The 22,487-nt window shown below is 32.3% G+C and overlaps 1 protein-coding gene and 1 long non-coding RNA gene across 2 annotated transcripts in view; one reads left to right on the forward strand and one right to left on the reverse strand.

Annotated features, from left to right (window-relative positions):
• LOC127736829 (uncharacterized) overlaps window positions 1-18,191 on the reverse strand; it is a 34,410-nt gene extending 16,219 nt beyond the window's left edge. Inside the window, exons 1-3 of the mRNA XM_052247419.1 lie at window positions 17,616-18,191; window positions 15,871-16,419; window positions 12,922-13,023 (exon numbers count right to left, since the gene is read on the reverse strand). Of these exons, the coding sequence (XP_052103379.1) occupies window positions 12,922-13,023; window positions 15,871-16,419; window positions 17,616-18,177 (1,213 nt within the window). The 5' untranslated portion in view covers window positions 18,178-18,191. The remainder of the gene's footprint in view (window positions 1-12,921; window positions 13,024-15,870; window positions 16,420-17,615) is intronic.
• On the forward strand, window positions 7,202-9,189 carry LOC127736857 (uncharacterized). The gene is made up of 3 exons (XR_007999228.1): window positions 7,202-7,464; window positions 7,958-8,045; window positions 9,063-9,189. It is a non-coding gene; the product is annotated as an uncharacterized LOC127736857 (long non-coding RNA).
• Window positions 18,192-22,487: the final 4,296 nt, after the last annotated feature.

Raw genomic sequence — 22,487 nt, forward strand, 5'->3', positions numbered from 1 at the left:
AAACTGAATCTTCAACTAACCCTACCATACCAGACAAAGGTGATGCCACCGCTACATGCACGAATAAACTGCTTCAAAAACAAGTTGATGAAACAAATAATGCTGTTGAAGTACGATTTGAAATGGTTGTGTCCAAAAGACACATTTGTTGCACCAGCCAAAAAAGGCTAAATATTCTGTTACTTGTGAAAGATTAAAAGAAAATCGAAATCGTAACAAAATACGCATTTTCAATATATCATATTCTGTATGATGTAAACGCATGAGTTGTGTGAGTAGTTAGCCGGACAAACATTGCATCCTGTATGAAATGTTTCACTTAAAAAGACAAATTTAAACATTCTATCATTCGTGGAAAATTATATATAACAACAAAATCCTAGGAATATGCAGCCTCTTTATATGTAAAAACACTCAGCGCAATATAGCAGTTTAAGCTTGAAAACTGTACATATATCTTCGTATTTCTATATAGAATAAAGGACTTTTTGTTTTTGTTACTGACTCAATCACGGTAAGATATCAGGTTAGCCTGAAGGACGAGCCTGATTTGATACAGTGATAACATGTCCTTCCCTAAAAAGGCACCTTTGTCAATCGTCTGTTAATCATATTGTCCCTCTTTGCAAAATGGTGAGTTTTTCATGATCTGTACTTGTACATCATGTCCAACTCAAACACAAAAAAACACACCTTTCCCTGAAGAATGATTTTATGATCTCGTTTATTTTTCAGTTTCTTCTCCCGATTGAATAATAATAATAATAGGCTGCATTTTGCCAAGCACCAGGAGAAGAGTAAATGTGTAATAGCCATATTTCAACAAACCGAACTAGTATTTGAAAACAAAACTTTATACTGAATTTTAACGTTAGAGCATATTTTGTGTGTAATTAAAATTGAAAAATCTCATCTAGTTTTTCTCCGTTCGTTGCCATTTTTTTTGTTTTGCACCAATTTGGCATTGGTATTGTCTGTTTAGATAAGACAAACACCAAAAATATATAAATTTTGCTATGAAGGCCGTTTTTGCTTGTCGGGCGTCATATAGTTTATTAAAAATTTTTTCTCTATACTTTTATTTACGTTCGAAGCGCTTTTCTGGATTTACCTTCATCAAAGCACTGATCATCCATTTATTGTTGGGTCATGGTTATGTTCAAATGAATTGTTTGATTATAATTTTTAAGATACTAATTTATTTTAGAATTGAATTGAAAAAAATAAGTAACGGGATCTAAATGGTGTTTGTAATTTTATTTTCATTTCCCGTGTCGAGTTTCGTAAATTAACTATTAATTTAATATAACATTCTACTGATTTAATTTTATTGTGACCTAACCGAGTTCAAATTTAGTGTTTACATGCTATATTTTCAAGTCTTTGTTATTTTCTCCTCATTCCTGGGTTGCTGTCCTCTGAAGAAAGCGCGTATACGATTACAATGCTTACATTTCGTTCATTTTTTGTTTTCATAAATCAGGCCGTTAGTTTTCTCATTGGAATTGTTTTACATTTTGTCATTACGGGCCTTTTATAGCTGACTATGCGGTTTTGGTTTTGCTCGTTGTTGAAGGCCATTCGGTGACCTATAGTTGTGAACCTCTATTTCATATGGTCTCTGGTGAAGAATTGCCTCTTTGGCAATTATACCAAATCTTCTTATTTTCATATTTACACTTTATACTTTAACAAGCTTTCAGATATCATCTGTGCAGTCCAACAAATCATTTTCTGTCTGAGTTTTCACGTCTGCTTGTATAGTTAGCTAGATAATATCCGTTTTTTTTTCAAATGAATTTCCTTTTCCCGTATTGAAACAAATGGATTTCTTAACTTATATGCGAACAATGGTTGTACAATTCACCCTATTTTTACACGTTATTCCGCGTTTCTATTAATTGGACTTATACTTAAAACAAAAATTTCATCGGGAACGGCGTAAATCACACATAAGAATGTATTGCCAAAAAAAAATAAAGAAAGATAAAAACTCAGCCGTGGTCTGTTATGCATGATAAGAACATTTGTGGATAAATCGTATAAATGCTTACTTATCAATAGAATAGAACATTTTAAAAGTAAATTTTGAAGTGTAAAGAACAATAAGGAGAGGAAAAGAACGAAGTAATCAATGTCAAATAAAGTATTGCACTAAATCTCTCGGCATCTATGGAAAGTGACAATTGATGATGTTTACTAAAAATAAAAGGTTATTTCATTTTATGACTTCGAGATACAGGTACAGCGTTGGGCGTACATGTATTGTTGAGTGGACCGTCAGAAACATGGTGGGACCTCCTGAATTGACTTGTATCTATAAATGTTGTTTAGTAACATGAGGAACGTAACGTCATTTGGTATCGTGTTATTTTAAATTGAAATCATAGGGTTATTACACGCGCATATCAACCTCAAATAAAATATACACTATGTAAGAAGGACAAGACGCAACTGTCGTCATCACGAACTGAAATATTGACACACCAACAAAAAAAAAGGCGTACCGTGTTGTCCTGAATTTTGATATGGAGATAACCACGAGAATCAAGGCCAAAAAAAAAGTGATATCAGTCGATATAAATGTTTGTGAAGTAAGAATGCGTTGAGGTTGATACATTAGATTAGAACTTACACATGTGAAGTTAAAGCTGTTTAAATAAATAGTTGTCAGTACTATAACGTGTATGCATCTTCAGCTGCTGTTACAGGCGTTATGACCTATCAAAGAATCCCACGATCTGATTTACTACTATAAAAATTGTCACTAAAAAATGTGTTTTCAGTTGATTCTAGTTTAGCTTTTATTGAACATGTTACCATAAAGTTGTATGTTTATTTCAAGGTGCGACGAAAAACTGCCTTTTTAAAATGTATTAAGAATCCGACAATTACTGTATAGATGTATTTCTCGACGAACGTGTAAACGAAGATTGCTGGATTTACATAAATGTACCTTCTGTGCAATTCTAGCAGGGAACAAGCTTCACGTTCACAAAGATGGACAAAATGAAAATTCGCTTGTTTTGTTTTTACAATATTTAGGTACTTTGTTTAAACTTAAGCGAGTATTTAAAAAAAAATATGTTCATCGGTCCAATAAGGTCAATGTGTCGAGTTACGTACGTGTGTCTTTTAGATGTGTTTTTCTCCAATGTGTAAATGGTCTGTAAGTTGTTTAAGGTGTTTGTAAACATAATATAAGAAGGTAAATCAAAAAATGCATTTCGGACGCATATAATTAATAAAGGGTTAATTTGAGTGTTTATAACACTAGGTAGAAACCGCTGCTGAATGACTATCAGTCCTCGAGGGTACCATCAGCTCTGTAGCAAATCTTTCTTAAATTGTTCGTTGATATGAATTTTGTTATTATTCTTAGGTTTTTTTTTGTCATATATTTCTTCTACTATTTTGGTTCTTATAAATCCTTTTATACATGGCTTTTATATATTCGGCTTTGAATGTTCCTGATGAAGGTAAATCCGGAAGACCACTTTGAATGCATGCAATTTATAAAGTGTCGTTTTCAACGTTTTAGACTGTTTCGAATTAGTATTTGTTAGCATAAAGTTGTTTTTCTAAGTCAAACATCTTCAAGTATGTCTATGCGCACATAACATCAATTAACTAATTTTACGGGGGGTCGCATTTTATTACAGCTTAAATATGACAATCATGATATGAAGATGGGGAAAATGCCATTACTATCAAAATAATAGTCTACCCTGTACAGCTTTTGAAGAGCTGTTATGATTAAACACTTATGATGACATAAATCAATGACTACACCAACGTGATAGACGCTCATTGGAAGTGAAGAGCGTTTAACATCCTGGTACTAGCAGTACTGACCATAAAAAAAAGAGAATATCAGAAGATACTGTTGTGAAACCAAGACAAATAAATCTGCTTCCCACTTTACTTTGAAATACTGCGTTCTTGTGGAAAAGAAGCAAATACTAATTTTAATGGAGCCTATGTTTGGGAAGTTGAGAAAAAACAAAAAATCTCCCGCACTCGAGAAAAGCAATCTGCGAAGACAATTGCTGCCAATTGTTAAATCTAATATTTAGTACATCAGTTATATTCATGAATGCCAATATGCATGCTGATGTTTCACAAAATAATTAAAATGTTGAGTTAAGGAATGCTTTGAATTTACAAATTAAAAATTGCCTTCAGTTTTCTATTAATTTCATCTTGCATATCATGTGATATTGTTTACTGAACGACAAACGATTAGAGACAGGTTTCTTTTGTGTACTTCAGATTGCAGTTTATAGATAAAAATGAATTATCAACCAAGGATGTAAATTAAGGATTAAATACTATAAGCACAACTTATTTCCCTTGGATACATGTGTTTACCCTATGGCTGTATTTTGATAATAAACGGTTGAAAAGAGCATCATTCGTCTTTCGTAACTATAAAAAAAAACATATTTTGCAATGAATATCAACCAATTCTATTTTTTAATGTTTCCTCAATTAGAAAAAAGAAAATACATTTCTATACAGCCAATAAACGTTTTGTTGAATGATTTCGTTCTTTGCAATGCATTTTAACATTACAATAAGGTCCATGACCACCAGCTTATAAAATTGGAATTTGATAAAAAAACATTGTTGCAGAAGCCGAAGTTAAAGAAAACATCTATCGCCAAACATATAGAAACCACAGTTACCTTCAAAAGGAATATTTTACAACAGATCATGGCATTTATTTTAACCTTATATTCTTCAATTGTTTCGAATGAATTTTGCAAATAAATAATTTACAAATTTTAATGAAAGATCTGAATTTGACGACTATTCCTTAACCTCTGCATTTTTCTTTTAACCACTTTATAATCCGACGGATCATCTCCGAATATACCTAAAAGTAAATCGTACCAAAAGAAGGACGAAAGATACCAAAGGGACAGTCAAACTCACTGATCGAAAACAAACTGACAACGCCATGGCCAAAAATAAAAAGACAAACAGACAAATATTAGTACAGATGACACAACATAGAAAACCAAAGACTAAGCAACACGAACCCCACCAAAAACTAGGGGTGATCTCAGATGCTCCAGAAGGGTAAGCAGATCCTGCTCAACATATGGCACCCGTCGTGTTACTTATGTTATAACAAATCCGGTAAATAGATATTGGAAGATGTGGTATGAGTGCCATTGAGACAACTCTCCATCCAAGTTACAATTTATAAAAGTAAACCATTATAGGTCAAGGTACGGCCTTCATCACGGAGCATTTGCTCACACCGAACAGCAAGCAAAGAAGGGCCCCAAAAAACTACTAGTGTAAAACCATTCAGACGGAAAAACCAACGGTCTAATCTATATAAAAACGAGAAACGAGAAACACGTCTGAACTACATAAACAGACGACAACTACTGTAATCAGATTCCTGACTTAGGACAGGTGCAAACATTTGCAGCGGGATTAAACGTTTTAATGGTACCAAACCTTCTCCCTTTTCTGAAACAATAGTATAACATCACAACATAGAAAAACACACTATAAAATATCAATTGGAAGGCTTAACTCAATCAAAAAACGTAACTTAACACACAATGAACAAATAAATTTGACCTGTGACACCTGAATGCAAATACACAGTTAACAAAAAATTACAAGGGATAAATAATTAAAGTCAAAAGTAAATAAACAGGTTTAAACAAAGTTAAAGTATGATATCACTGTGAAATTTCAAACAATTTATAGAAAATCATCACTTTTGAAGAAACCTGCGTCATATTATACACAGGTAAATGAAAATAATTTTGTTGTTAAGTATACTTCTTCTTCTCTGTGTATAAAATCTTCCGTTCAGGAATACCAAGAAATTTCTTTAATATCAATAAAACTAATCTAACACTTGGTGCATATAGGGTGAATATCAACAATAAAAATATACAATTAGTGCTAGATAAAACTTCCTGTACAGGTCCAAGAACAGCATCTAAGGAAAAATGAAATAATTTTGATGTTCATAGTACGAAGAAGTGAAAATTTGTAGTAAATAAATAAATACCAAATAATCAAAGCTGGTATATAGACAAGATCCATGTTAACATTAAATAACAAAAAAGCATTACAAATAGTATCAACAGGTCAAATTAAAAAGAAAGTACGATTTGAGAGTACTTGCAGTTACTGACAGCTAGTTAAAAGCCAAAATAATTAATAATAAAAAATCATGCTTCAGAGACTAAAATAGTCTAATTAAAGGAAAACGATTTTATTCTAGAAAATTATCTATTTGGGCATGTTAAAGGTAAATAGAGTGCACCCTGTCTTTTCATTCCAAAAAACTTGACAATTAGGTCTTTCCACTTTTTTGTGGAAAGACCTATTGTATTTGTTCTGATTATTACTATTGTTATTATTATTAGGTCTTTCCACTTTTCCGTGGAAAGACCTTTTGGTTTTGTTCTGATTATTATTTTTTTTCTTCCGCCTAATTTTTTTTCCTTCGCTGTTTTTTTGTTTTTGTTTCGCAAGATGTCGCTTAGACATATTTTATATGATATCGAACAGTTAATACGCTTTTGAAACTGACACCGCGTAACCAAAAACTTTTTGATGTAAGAGTTACCTCCCCGAACACTGTTTTTCTTGTTATTACTTATACGTCGCAACCGCATAAGAAACCGACTAATTTATTTTACCAAATTGCTCGTTATGTCCTCAGAATAATTGGATTAATTTTGACCGAACCCACCCGGCACGCAACGTCATTTCAACGTTGAAATGTGGTTGATATTTCGTCATGACGTTGCTTCAACGTTGTTTCAACGTTGTAACAGCAACGTCGAAGTTATGTTGCAGAAAGTAAGTTGATTCAACGTTGAATTTTAGTTGAATTTTCAATGTTGAAGTTAGGTTGAAATAAATATGTTGTTTCAACGTTAAATGTTGGTTGACATGTCGACGATGGAGGTTCGTCCAGAAAAAAAATGGTATGCATCGGTGTAAAAAATTATCCACCATCAGCGTTAAAGGTGAATCATTATAGTTGTACATCCTTTGTTATTGTATCAACAAAAGTTCATAAATAAGGATTTTGCTATGAAAAATTGTAATCAATGTTTCCGTTCATTTTTTTTGTACAATATCTAAAATTAGGAATATTCCAAAACCGGGATGTTTATCAAAATCATAAAAGTGTACACATTTAAATGATCATTCATCGAAATATGCTACTAACTAATTTGTTATTATCCGGAAATATTTTAATCAAAGATAAGACACAGCATGTGAAAGTGCGACATCTACACAACTGATACACGAGGATTAGCACTCCCAATAATCTATTGATAAAATTATCACGTGACATAATGCTGATTAATGTATGACCACACGTGTGTGACCGCCTTTTTCAAACGCGGAAATTGTATAATTTTCCTGGACAATATTTAGGACCGTTTTCAGCAAAGAAGAATTCATAGAAATGTAAGTGTTTCTTTAAATTATTATCCGTTGCTGTACTAATTGTTTTTTTATGCTTGTGTGATGTTAACATTGGGAGATTATAAATGCACAAACGTACGTGTATATTTTGAAAATCTCGCCATAGTGTATGTTGTAAGATAACATTACTGACTTCAGTGTGTACATCGTCTTTTTTGTTGTACGTTCAAATTTATGACTGCACTTCTATATAAATATGTACTACAATCTGGAAACACCATACTCAGCCTACATACAGCTCGTTTTAGTTATTTACTGCTGATTTGTTAAAGAAAAGGAACTTTTGCGAAGTAAGATTATCATCTCCCCCTTTTTTATCTAAATTTTAACCCGTCATCCATAATCACACTATTTTAATTATTGTCAACTATGCTCTGAAATTTTTAATAATTTCTTTTTACTCTTCAATCGAATTTTACAAATTTAAAATATTGCTTGGCGATGATGATCGATGCTATTCTTATTTTTTGCACAGGTATTAGAGACAGAACAGTAACTTAGGAAAGGGACAGATCAGTAACTTAGGAAAGAAAGATGTAAGGATAAAAGTAATAGCTGTCAAGGTATGTATTTTTTAAAATTTTTAACATTTTTGATTATCAATAATCAGTATGTATGTTGGATTGCCTATGTTGGATTGCCTGTGTTGTTTGTGTGAACTTTGTGATTTGAATTGATTTATATGCTCTATATGGGCCCTTTAATTAGGAATACTAGTAAAGACATTTGATTTGATTTGATTTTATTTGGATTAATATTTATTTTAATGCATATCAAATTTAAAACATAACCTCTGCAATCAATAAGACAGGTGGTACAATAGATTCTGGTGTTCGAGATGGGTGGCATTATTACAATAGATCTTGGTATTCAAGATGGGTGGCATTTTTACAATAGATCCTGGTGCTCGAAATAGGTGGCATTTTAACAGTAGATCCTGGTGCTCGAGATGGGTGGCATTGTTACACTAGATCCTGGTGCTCGATATGGGTGGCATTGTTACAATAGATCCTGGTGCTCGAGATGGGTGGCATTGTTACAATAGATCCTGGTGCTTGAGATGGGTGGCATTTTAACAATAGATCCTGGTGCTCGAGATGGGTGGCATTGTTACAATAGATCCTGGTGCTCGAGATGGGTGGCATTGTTACAATAGATCCTGGTGCTCGAGATGGGTGGCATTTGTACAATAGATCCTGGTGCTCGAGATAGGTGGCATTTTAACAATAGATCCTGGTGCTTGAGATGGGTGACCTTGTTACAATAGATCCTGGTGCTCGAGATGGGTGGCATTGTCACAATAGATCCTGGTGCTTGAGATGGGTGGCATTGTTACAATAGATCGTGGTGGCCGAAATAGGTGGCATTTGAACATAGATCGTTGTGCTCGAGATAGGCGGCATTGCTACATTGTACATGTACAGGAGCGAAAAAAATGGTAAAAACGGATCCGCTATTATATAGACCAGTAAATTATTTAAAAAAAACCTGGCCTATATAACATTTTATTCCCTGCCTTTGACGTTCTACGTGATTGCTAAGTCATGTTTACAAAATATTATTTGTGTTTGTTTTTTTAGGAAGAGTAATGGAGGCCTACACAAAGATAACAGAAGCTGAATTAAAGAAGGATTGTGCACCAGAAATGGTTGTAGGAGTTTAGAGACTACATTTCATTTTCACGAAAATAATAAAAAATGATTAAGAGATTATTTGTATTCATTTACCAGATCACCTTTTGGCTATATTTAATTTAGCTTTTGTCATAACTTGACATCTGTTGTACTGTTTTTTTTTTTCAAATCTTGCTGATGTCCTCTGTAGAGTCATGTGGCTTCAATATCTTGTGTGGTTACTAACTATTATAGATATAAGAAGATGTGGTATGATTTCCAATGACACAAATATCCACCAGAGTCCAATTGACGTGGAGGTCACTAAACGGACTTCAACAATAAGCACACACCACACCGTATAGACCGCAATAGAAGACCCGGACACAATACACCCTTCAATAATCAATTCAAACGAGAAAACCAACCGCCTAAATTTGTAACGACAAACACATGTGACAGATGAACCAACAACAAGCAACGCATTGCTTATTTCAACATGAAAAAATGTTGTTGCAATATTAGGGTGACGTTGTTTCAATGTTAAGTTTAAACCTATATTCAATCAAAAATCAACGTTGATACAATGTTGAAAATATAACGTTGTTTCAACGTCAGATATTCAACGTTGTGTCAACTTTCAAAACCAACCGTTATTTCAACGTCTTTTCAACGTTACAGATCAACGTTGATTCAACGTTGTTTCAACGTTGAAATGCCTGCTGGGAAGCTATCCGGAGACTCCATATGAGAGTTTTTTCTCCTTATGCATTTAATATAAGTGATGTGCTTTTGTAACTGAAAAACCATAGCTTATAGAGACCTGAGGTCTTTCGATTTGAGGTCCTCCGTCCAAAAAAAAAAAAGAAATGAAGGTCAAGGTCAAAGGTCAAGGTCATATTTTAAATTTTGATTTTGGCTTGTTATCACTTATTTTCAGAGATTGTATAAGATATCGACAAAATATTTTTACAGAATTGTTAGTTGCGACATGTCGTAACACGTACATTTTAGTTGAAAGGGTACGTAGACATTTAATGGGAGTTTTCGCCCCTTTTATATTTAATATAAGCTGTATGGTAATATAAATCATTAACAATATATAGTAGAGACCTATAGTGTTTTGATTTGAGGCCATTGTTTCATGACCTTGAAATTGGGGTCAAGGTCAAAGTTTGATTTGACGTTCTAGATTTTGACCCTTGCTTTAACTTTTAATGAATGCCTGATAAAACTATGGTACTTTGTGCATTAAGTTGCAAGCCATATGACCTTGAAAAAATCAACCGGAAATGACCTTTTGTAAACCGGAAGTAGCTATTTCTTGTTCATATTTTATGTAAAAGTACATAGAACCATATATTTTTGGAATCAGTGTCAAGTAAACTATCAAATGATACCGGAAGTGACCTTTTCCAAACCGGAAGTAACAAATTATCTTCCTTATTTCAAACAAAAATATATAGAAACCATATATTTTTAAATTCAGCGTATAATAAGCTATCATTTGGTGCTGAAAATTACAATTCTAACCGAGTTTTAATATTTTTTCACATCAAAATATATCGTTTCGGGTTGAAAGACCTTCAATTGTTCTCTGAACAATTGGTTTGTTCTCTGAACAATTGGTTTTTTATTTTTTTTTTTTTTTTTCTTCTTCCGCCACTTTTTCTGACGGTGCTTTTTAGTTTCGCAAGATGTCGCTTAGATTTTTTGCATATGATATCGAACAGTTATTACGATTTTGAAACTGACCCTGTTAAGCCGAACACTTTTTATATTAAGAGTTATCTCCCAAAACACTGCTTTTCTTGTGTACAAATCTCCTTCGCAACCGTTAAAGATTACGACAAAATTATTTCACCAATTTGCTCGTTATATCCTCAGGATCTTGAAAATTATTTTGACTGAAGCGGTCCGGAAACTCCATATGAGAGTTATTTCCCCTTCTGTATTTAGAATAAGTAAAATGTAATTGTAATTGGTAAACAATAAATGATAGAGACCAGGGTCTTTTGATTTTAGGTCCTTGGTAAAAAAAGGTCAAAGGTCAAGGTCATTTCTAATTTTGGATTTTGGCTTATTTTCACCTCTTTTCAAACACAATATAAGATATCGACAACATATTTTTACTTAATTGTTAGTTGCGACATGTCGTAACACACACATTTTGGTTTAAAGGGTACGCTTACATCAAATTAGAGTTGTCTCCCCTCTTTTATTTAAAAATATGCATATGGTGATATAACTTACGAACCAAATATGATTAAGACCTAGGGAACCTTAGGAAATGACATTTTAAACCGAATTTTACTATTTTCATATTAGAATACATGTTTTTTTTTTGTGGAAAGACCTTTCAAAGAACAATTTTTAAGTTTTTAATTCTTTCAAGATTTGTTTCAGGTATTAGCGAAATTAACACTTTGACGAAATAAGATTTTTACTTTTTAAACATTTAACTCCTGTATCAAAAACATATGAAAGGCAAAATCCCAAAGTAAATTTGAACTCTTTAAAGATTCTAGTGCTTAGAATTTTATTCAACAGCGGAATTATATCTCTGAGGGTCGACAATTTTCTGTCAAAATAACTACAAACATAATGTTCAATACTATTCTAGGAATACTGAATCAATAGCAACATGTTGTGTCAATTGAAAAGTTTGATTAATCTTAAATTGAAAAAAAAAACAAACTTATTCCTGAAAATAGGTAACAACATCTGGTCGTTTGGGATAGTTTTAAATGCATATTGTAGTTTTAAAGAAAATGTTCATTGTAATCAAACTTTTAACGGAACGGTGTGTTCTATACTCATCTGTAATAAAAAGATGCTATAAAATTGTTAATTTTATTTAACAATTAATTTGCTGCGCTACACATAATTTATAGGCAAGCCCACTGTAGGATAATGTTTTTATTCTTGGTTGTACTTGTTTACAAATTGATATGATGTACAATATGAATAATTTTACAAACTTCCAGTAGTACAATTGCACACACAATATTATCTGAAACGGTCATTTTGATTTTATCATCATCTGAACAATAAACTATTCATTCCTGTTCAGTCCTTCAGTCATTGTTTCAGACTAATCTACTGTGATAGATTTAGTAATGTTAAGACAATTACCTTGCAGTCAATTCGTAATTGTTTAATAGCTATTCAAAGATTTAAAGTGATGTTGATATTGGTGAAAACAACGACTAAAAAGTATGACCATAGACTGACCAGATCTCAGAAGACTGGAAGCAAATTGTCTGAACAGTACTAAATTTACAGAAAGTCTAAGTCTGAAGATTGACTGACAGACTTAAAATGACGTAATAATTTATTGTTTAGTTTTTTAAGGGTTTTTTATAATAAAATGGCTGATAGACTTAGCATATTTTCCTATTGTGAATGTTATTGATTTCAAAAAAAAGTTCTATCAAATTGCGGACTAGATTATCATATGCGAAAACGTCTGAAATCATTTCAAGGACGATAAATTGGTAATAAAAATATACCTATCTGATGATATACTCTGACACACATTGAGCTGATTCAATTAAACTGAAACTTACAGTGACAGCGACACTCTCCATACACGATGCATCAGATTGTACGTCCATATCTATTCCGAACTGGGCCGGTGGTGTTTTGTACATCCAAAATGAAAACCCAACTGAAATCCTACTTTGGGTTCTATTATAGGACAGGAGATTTCAACAGATGGTCATATTTCTTACCCTTGTCCTCGCATTGAGGGAGTGATATTCTTTCTAAATGTGGTGTTGGCTACATATGTTTTGTATGAAAGTAACACAAACAATATCCTTACCTAGTATGTCCTTTTCTCTCTGGATCCTCTGTCTGATATCTTTAATCAGCATCGCCATGTCGTTCCCCCAATAAAACCTCAAAGGCGTCATTTGAAATTGTTCTGAAAAAAGTTATAGCAATTACTGTAACTCTTTTTTGTATGTTTAATAAACAGAAATCAAAGAGTATGAATGGATGTGTTATCTAAGTTTTAACTTTTTGTGTTAATGAGGCGTTTTTTTAATTTCTACAAAAGTAAAAAAAAACAAAAAAACAAAAAAACAAACAAACAAACCCGCATGCAAGAAGTATTAGTTCATTAGCACTGTGTGTATTTGTTACAAAATCAACTTCTGTATAGTTATAACTGCAATTTAAACATATAATCATTGATTACTAAGTAGTCTTATTTCAATATTGCTTGAGAGACATAACATAACATGTGAAATAATGAAGTCAGTAATGTGAGGGTTCATTGTAGCTGATGAAAGAACCTTGACGTAAACTTTACATGATTTATGAAGCGTCAAATATTTCTTTAAATGTTACTTTGGACCAAGTTATATTACTGCTGGAAATTTAATATGTAAAATAACATGAATAAGTTTCGACTTAGAATTTCACACAGGCCAGAGGGCCTTGAATATGCATGTCAAAGGTACCTGTGTTTTGAGTAATATTGTTATGAAACCATTCACAGAGACTTTATCTGAATTTAGATTAATGAATTGAAGTAAAGTTTTGACAATGCAAATGGAAAGAGTTTCTTTGTATTGGTAGTAATAAATTAAGTAGAAGTTTTAATAAATTTGTGGTTATGAAAATCCCTCACTTTATAATTCAACAGTTATTCAACAATTAAATTTAATGAAATCTAAAACGCGGCAACAGACACGGACAGAGTTAAAAAAAAAAAAAGCTGTGAAATAAACACCGTAACAAGGATCAAAATGAGCCGTCCCGAAAGGGAAAATTTACAAATCGTCTCTTTTGTTATAAATGTTTTTGTTCATTTCCGCGTTAAAATTGGAAAATTCTTGATTATTTGAAGCAAAACTATCATCAAGGTACCGTTCAGTGTTTTTTTTTTTTAAATTATCAATTAAATGTAATTTAAACAATTCTTTACTGAGTTTGTCCATTTAAAATGATTCATTTTAATTCATAAACTGTGTTGCAGAAACGTACATAGATGTTGTCGAGGAGAAATTTTGCCGCTTTAATCATCTGAACATTGTCCCAGTTAGTATATCAATAGATATAAGAAGATGTAGTATGAGTGCCAATGAGAAAACTCTCCATCCAAGTCACAATTTGTAAAAGTAAACCATTGTAGGTCAAAGTACGGCCTTCAACACGGAGCCTTGGCTCACAACGAACAGCAAGCTATAAAGGCACCCCAAAATGACTAGTGTAAAACCATTCAAACAGGAAAACCAACGGTCTAATCTATATAAAAAACGAGAAACGAGAAACACTTATGAACCACATCAACAAACGACAACCACTGAACATCACGTTCCTGACTTAGGACAGGTGCAAATAAATGCAGCGGGTTTAAACGTTTTAATAGGCGCCAACCTCCACCCTACCCGAAACAAAAGTGTATCACAACATAGAAAGACACACTATAAAATATCAATTGAAATGGTTTAACTCAATCAAAAGACAAATATTAACAAAAAGAAGTGAACATACACTGAACGAAAAAATTTGATCTAGTATATTTCAATTTTCCAATACAGACGAAGGCATTATACGAGTCAGAGCAAATTAATCTGCCATGACATTTGTCAAAGGAACATTCAATTAAATAATTACGTCATTAGATTGTGTGTTAGTATAGAGTACAGACCCGATGAGTTATACATATCCATCGTTTTAAACGGACTACAAAAACACATAATTTATCAAAAATATCAAAGAGTTTTTCATACCTCAACATGATTCATTCAATTTTCTTAAACTAGTTTTTTTATAACAAAAACTAATTGCACGTTCTCTCAGAAAAGTAAGGGACCTAGTAAAGAGAACAGAAAAAAGTAAGGTGAAGAACACTTACTAGAAGTCGAGATGAAACGTCATTTGAAGGTTCTTCTCGTACAGTAGATAGCTCGTACATTGAAATTAAAGACATATTCATCTTTTCAGAGCAGGCATTAAGCTGATATGAGATACCGACATAACGTTTAACAATTTAACACCATCAAGGAGGTTGATTTTTTTTGATGGACAATATATCTTTTACGTGTAAAGGATGTATTTTCTACAAGTAGTTGACATTCCTATGAGTACAAGATCTGCTTCTCGTGTTCCTTTATTCATATGAAGCAGACATCATAAAGTAATCAGAAAGATGAAAAGAAGTTATCATTTCTCTATATGATTCAAGTTCAATGACCATGTTAAACGGGTCTATCACATCGGACTTGAAATAAAGAATTCCACATGCATTGTTAATATAAAACGAGGAGAATTGGTATGATTGCCAATGGAAAAAACTATCAATAAGAGACCACAGGACGGAACTTCAAATATAGGCTACCTTACGGCTCTCAACTCATAGTAAGCTGAAAGTTGAAAGTGGCGTTAAACACCAATCAATCAGTCTAACTTACAAACACAAGATAAACTCATATGAAATAATAACAAGCAAAATACATAATCTTAAACAAAGTATTTTAGAGGCACCTGATTCCAATACGATTAAACCGTTAAATTTATTCACAAAACATAAGGTATATAAGATAGATAGAAATAAGAAGATGCCAATTGACAATTAAAACATTAAATAAGAAAGACGTATATTATTAGTTTCTGAGAGAGTTAAGAGTAGAATACACACGCAATTAAACACTGCACACAGGGACTACTCGAATGTTACACTCTACGTTGTTTGCGTTATCTTAACCAATATACCCATTATAAAACGACATTAAGAACAATAGTAAGTACATAATGAATATACCTTTAATATCGACTAATTCCTGAAGAGCTATCTCTAAATCAATCTGCCTCTTGGAGTCTAAACTTTCTCTTGCTATTGCAGTTAACTCGTGCTCATAATCAGCAGCAATTCGATGTGTTATTTCCCGAAACTGTAAGAAATAGTTGTCAAACACTGTCGGGTCGATGCATGTGTCACAGCGATGAGCACACTCATTTCGCAAAAGTCGAATTTGCTCTATATCGTCAGCAATGTTTGTATCGCGTTTGGCAGGTATCTGTCCCCATCCTTGTGTAGGATTTGGTACGAAAGAAAATGTTCTAAACAACTGGTAAAGCAGTGAAGCATCCAGTGATGTGTAGCCAAAATTAGATTGCAATTTGTTTATCTGTAGCGTCTGTGATTTATCCCAATTACGCCCATGCTGTGTACACATGTTGTACAAGTGCAATGGTGAATAGAACGATGGTATTAAGTTTTGTAGTATTTTAGGGAAAAATTCATTAATCACAGCACTGATTTTGCTGTATCTTTCCCGGTCTTGTAATATAATATGAGGAGCATCACATTCTTAAAAAGAAAAAAAAAAACAAGAAAGTGAGTTAATGTAAAATAGACATCGTTCAAAGGGTTTTTAAAGGAACAGGCATATTTCTCAATATTGTAATGTGTTCCTGCAAGTATGCACAAGTTTGTAAATACATTTCAATAGTGTTTTAGAAATCTGTCTTTTTTAAATCTATTAGACTACCGATTGAAATAATTATTTCGTGAAGCACACAGATATTATTGTAGTGCACCTTGTGATTTAATTATTTGTACACACGCAAGCGTCATTCAGATAGGAAGCAATCAGTAGAAAGGACTATACATTTGGAATGTTTATGGTAAATTGCGGTTGATCTTTTAATTGAGAAGGACTACTGTAAATTCAGAAATTATTGCGAGGTTTTTATTAATGCGACTAGGTGAGTATCGCAATAATAAAAACTCGCATTTTGATAACTGAAACATAGATATGTATGTAGATTTTTCTGAAATCGCAATAATTAAAATCGCATTCTTGTGCATTTTTGAAAAATCGCAAAAATAAATGCACGCAATAATTTCTGAATTTACAGTATTAGAATTGAGCGCCGATAAATCAAAATTGTTGATATAACTGCAAAATTATACATATTGAAGACTATTTATCTAAATCTTTAGAATGTTTGAGAATCAACAACTGATTGACAAACTGGTTGATTATCTCAACATATTATTTTTAAGATCCGTTTATACATGAACAAAACGGTGATTAATACTTTAGAAATATATTAAATCGGGCTTGGATGGCTATCAACTCTTAAAACTGTATGTTTTAAGTGTTTAGGTGGCCATATTGCTTATATCAACAGAATTATAAATAAATTGATGTATATTGAACCTTCATAATAAATCAATCAAATATCTAAAATCCCAATACCTCAAATTACACGATAACTACAAAAACAACAAATATACTTTTAAATTTTTTCGATTAAAATAATTTGATAAAGTAATCAGTGAAAGAAAAATATGTTATCATTAAAGTATATAACAGTATTACTCTATCTTTCGTTTTATTTCATACTATACTAAGTTTTGGGAAATATGTTATAACTTACTAAAAGTATGTAGCTGAAGGTATTGTGAAATACATTTTAGACGATATTTTACGAGATCGAAATAAAATATTTGAGCTTAAAACGTTGAATTTTAAGTTTTATGTTTTAAATCTTTCTCACCTATAATACCAACGTTTTTAAATTCTGTCAAAACAACTGCTGTATCTATATTCTGTATCAGAAGAGATTTGTAAGTTTGAAAAACACTTTTATTCCCCAATGCAATCCGAAATCGCCGAATAATCTGTTCTAGTTTATATCTATCATGTCTATAAAGCAATTTGACAAGATAATTTTCCGTACAGTCATCATTGTTCATTGCCCTGATTGCATTTATGACATGCCGTATCCGTTCAATATCATCAGCTATTTTTAATGCTGTATGATCTGGAAACTGTCCCCATCCACTTGATGGTGTTGGGAGTAATCCTTCAAAGCTGATCAATTTATAGCATAGCTGTATTGTAAAGTTTTGAACATTCGGTAACTCTTTTACCAAAAGTAGTTCAGAAGGCGTTAACACAGGTGGATTCCTTTTATTGTTGCAGTACTTATTCGATAATCCTTTTTTGTGTATGTAATGCGATAAGTAACATTGCATTATATTCGGAAAAAGATAAAGTACAAAACAAGCAAGTCTGGCACGTCTCTCCTCATTATCATTTCTACGTTGATGATACATGATGTTGCTTTATATCTTTGTTTAGACCTGCAATAAATTCAAACTAGTAAGAGACACAATATGATGAAAGGACAGAATCAGAAGATTATACGTTGTTGATGTCAACTTTGCTGGGGAAGTTGGATGGTTTTAGTAAAAGTGTATAATGATTAATTAAAGGCGGCAATTACAAAACGGACAGTCGAATTCATAACAAACGAACTGTCAATACTATGGCAAATAACACAAACAATAGTCTAGAAAACACAACCCATGTAACAACCACTTGTTTTCATAGGTTTTAAAATCCTCTGTATATCAGTTTTGGACTGTTCATATTTAGGAAAAGATTCGACAGTTTTTTTAATTATATTTGAATGAATGAATGAATTATTTTATTCTCACAAACTAGTACATAGCTACAGAGAAAGTAACAGTTCATATATACTACATATTTTGTTTTGTGATTTGAAGTAAACAACTTGAATTCCAAAAAATGTTTTACATTAGAAATATATCGCTCATTTGAGTTTTACTCATTATAAAATGGATATATTCGCCCTTTGGTGGATTCTCATCAGCTTCTTTAATGGTTAAGTATTGAATATATATTTCTGCTTCTGAATGACTGCCTACTTGTATTTTATGCAATTAAGACTGTTTTGTTAAAACAATTGAAGCTATCTGTACTTGTTACGGATTGATTCCATGCATGATATATATTTTAGTCATTGCTAATGGAGGTTTACTCTCCGAGGGTATCACCAGGCCAACAATCAGAAATTCAGTGTTGACATGAATTAACATTGATATGGTCATACTGTTTGCACAACTTTGATTTTTTTCCTAATTTCAAAGGATTAAATATCCAAGGCATATTTTACCTTAGCTTTTTTTGGTAAAACCTCTAGGGATTTTGGATCTTCAATGATCTTCAACTTCGTACGTTTTTATTCGAGTGTCACTGATGCGGTTTAAAGACGTTACACGCGTCTGGCGTACAAAATCGTAATTCTGGTGTATATGATGAGTGTATTTGGTATATGAGTGTATTGTTATTAGTTTCTATTTAAGATCCATTGTACTCTCTTTGCTTACTTTACCTGTAATTGTTAACATTTGATTTAGATAAATTGATAATGCGGAAAGACCTACATTTGATTTTAATAAATGCATAATTTGGAAAGACCTATTTGCGGGCAAGATGCAGTCATATGGTTCTAACACATCTGCTTTTGTTTGTTTATTTCTAAAGATTTATTCTTCCAAAAAAAACTTAAAAATACAACAAAATCGATACAAACTCTCGAAATCTTTGTTTTATCACCCCATTTGAAAATACTGTCTATCCCACAGGTAATGATTTTTTAAACCAAACACATAGGTACAATATCATACTGAAGCAAATTGCAATCTTAAATCAAGAAAATATTGTCTCATGTGTTTGACATTGTTATTTGTTAATGACTGCCATGACTTAAAATTAATGGTGCATTTAATGTTTTACATCTGTCAGAAGAAAAACATAATAAAGCGCAGTATTAACTAGTATAAACAAAAATTGATTATGCATGTACTTCAAAACCAGTATATCGGTAATTTAATATCAGTGAATAGACATAATTTAAACTTTAATTAAGGATTTCTTTTTTAAATTTCATAGGAAGGAGAACTTTTTGAGTCTTAGATGAATGTTGTCTTTATAAGTTGTAATTGACTTTGAACTAGCTATTAGTATCTGCGGGGACACTCTGATCTATAGTTAGTGTCTCGTTTGTTATGCGGATGCATAAATACCTTGTTACATCCGGTCTGTGTTTTTGTTAGATTTTTTTTCTGTTTTGTATCGATCTGATGAGTAAAGCCCTTTTCAACTGATTTTTATAGTTTGGTCTGATGTTGTACCGTTACACTCCTGTCCTAAGTTAGAGGGAATGCTTGGCTTCAACAAACTAGTTGAACACCGCCTCATTCCGTATGTGCCTTTCCCAAATGAGGAGCCTGTAATTCAGAGGTTGTTGTTTGTTGCTGTATATCCTTTTTTTCATTGGTTTGTACGTAACTCAGGCTTTTCTTTCATTGTTTTGTACATAACTCAGGGTTTTCTTTCATTGTTTTGTACATTACTCAGGCGATTAATTTTTTTTTGTATGCATTGTTTTGCATTTGTCATTTCGGGTTTTTTTAAAGCTGACTATTCGGTATGAGTTTTTTTATTACCTACAAAAAGGGACATACATTGTGCAATCAAAACAAAATCTGTGTTTTGCCGCACTCTTATTTTCTTTGTGTAATTTTGTTATAACCAAGACAAATAACTAAAAACATGTAAGGTTGGCAGTTTAATCTGTAATACAAAATGCATCATTCAAGTTTAAAGTTATCGATGAATATAAATATGTTAAATGATAAATGATATAGTCGTCAGTAATGAAAGGTCGTGAACTTTGCAAGGTTTAACATGTTTAAAATCCGTCGTGATCTGTTGGCATTAACTTGGAGTGACTATCTTTCAGACTTCATTTTCTGAGCCATGACTCTGCATATCTTTCTTTATGATCCAAGTTTGATACCAACAATATAATACAATATTAAATGGACGTCATACATTTACTTACAAATTTACCTTTAAATTCATTATCAATATGATCCTATTATTTTCTATGTTTATTTGTTGACTTTATGTCATGACAAGAACAACTACGCATGACATACAATTTTAAACTTAGGTTTTATTTTTCAATCAAATAATTGATCCTACACAATAACCTATCATAAGTATGCGATCGCTGATTAGAAACAATATGTTGTTAACTGTCAAGCCTTTTAAAGTTTACAGTCTTTTCCATTGTCCATATAATGTCTCAAGTTATACCATATGACTTTAAATGACATCTCATATATTGCAGATTCAGGCTTTAGTTATAAGATTGATATTGAATTCACATTAGTTTGTGGAATTAAAAAAAAAAAAAACGTTTTCCTTAAGACAGATCAGGCTGAACACGTTTAAATGTGCAGGTTTCTCTTAAGAGTAATGCCGTGTTAATTTTGAGCTACTTTTGGTTTGATTTTGATATAACTTAATTTTACTACGTCCCCATTGATAAAAAACTGTTAACATTTATTGTAAATCAGGTATCGATTACATACAGTCGATAGGTAATATAGGCCTTCTTTGTGTTTAGTGTACGTAAAGCTAGATACCATGTTTTACGACGTGAATTTTGTTACGAATAATTAAGGAAGAAACAACTATTACAAAATGATTATAATCATATTATGAATCACATGTAACTTATAAACCAATTGATATTTTCAAATCTCAACATTGCTTAATTTAAATAACCTTATGTGAAGAGCATTTGATTTTCAAGGGTGTGGGTTTCAGGATTGTTTGAAGTAGGACGATTCGTTTTAAACCAGTTGATTTTCACGATGGTCCAAATTTTACCTTCACAATACTGCTTATTGTAGCACAGAATATTTATTCTGATTCTGTTTTAGGAAAGGTTGTATTTGGCAGTTAGAACCAAGCCAGAATATTTGTTTCAAATTCCTCCCCCGACCCCAATACGAAATGGTTATCCCCGTACTAACGCAGAATTATATTCAAAGCAATCATCATACAAAACAAATCATTCAATTGAAGTGAGTGGACTCAGACACTGGCTATGCATTGATAAATTTATGGAATTGGACCCATGTGCAGAAACAATTGAAAAGTATATACAGGAAAAAAGCTTATAAGGGAGGACCTACTATTAAATATTGCAGTTATCCGTACTACCTATTGTAATGCACATGTAGCCTGAGAAGATATCTTTAGACATCTCCAATTGCTCCAAATCAATAGAAGGGTTTCTATTAGAAACCGACTATTCATCTTTTGCTTTTGGGGGCGGTTCCTTTCGGTTAATATTGTTTTTACTTGAATACAGATCATTTTTTTTCAAACGGGAACACCTTTTTGTGCAAATTGATATTGAATTCATCCCTCCCTCCGCACTAAATGTTTAGGGACTCACAATTCATATGCCCCATCCATTCCATCCAACAAAAAATGAATTGGTCTATACCGGATAAACTGATACAGAAGTTTTCAGAGAAAATTTGAGTTCCATTCTTTGTTATACACATAAAAATTACGTGTACTCCTAGTTTATTCGAGTTAACAGTTCTCATGTACATATTATCCTGATTGTAAGCCAGTTAACGAAACGCGACGTTTGGTGTGAACACGGTCTTACCTTACTTCGTGTTTTGTATGCATCGAAACGATCTTGGAGTCAGCTCACGTATACAAAAAACCCTGACAATGACACCAAAGA

The sequence above is a fragment of the Mytilus californianus genome, unplaced genomic scaffold (genome assembly GCF_021869535.1).
Source record: "Mytilus californianus isolate M0D057914Y unplaced genomic scaffold, xbMytCali1.0.p SCAF_38, whole genome shotgun sequence".
NCBI lineage: Eukaryota > Metazoa > Mollusca > Bivalvia > Mytilida > Mytilidae > Mytilus > Mytilus californianus.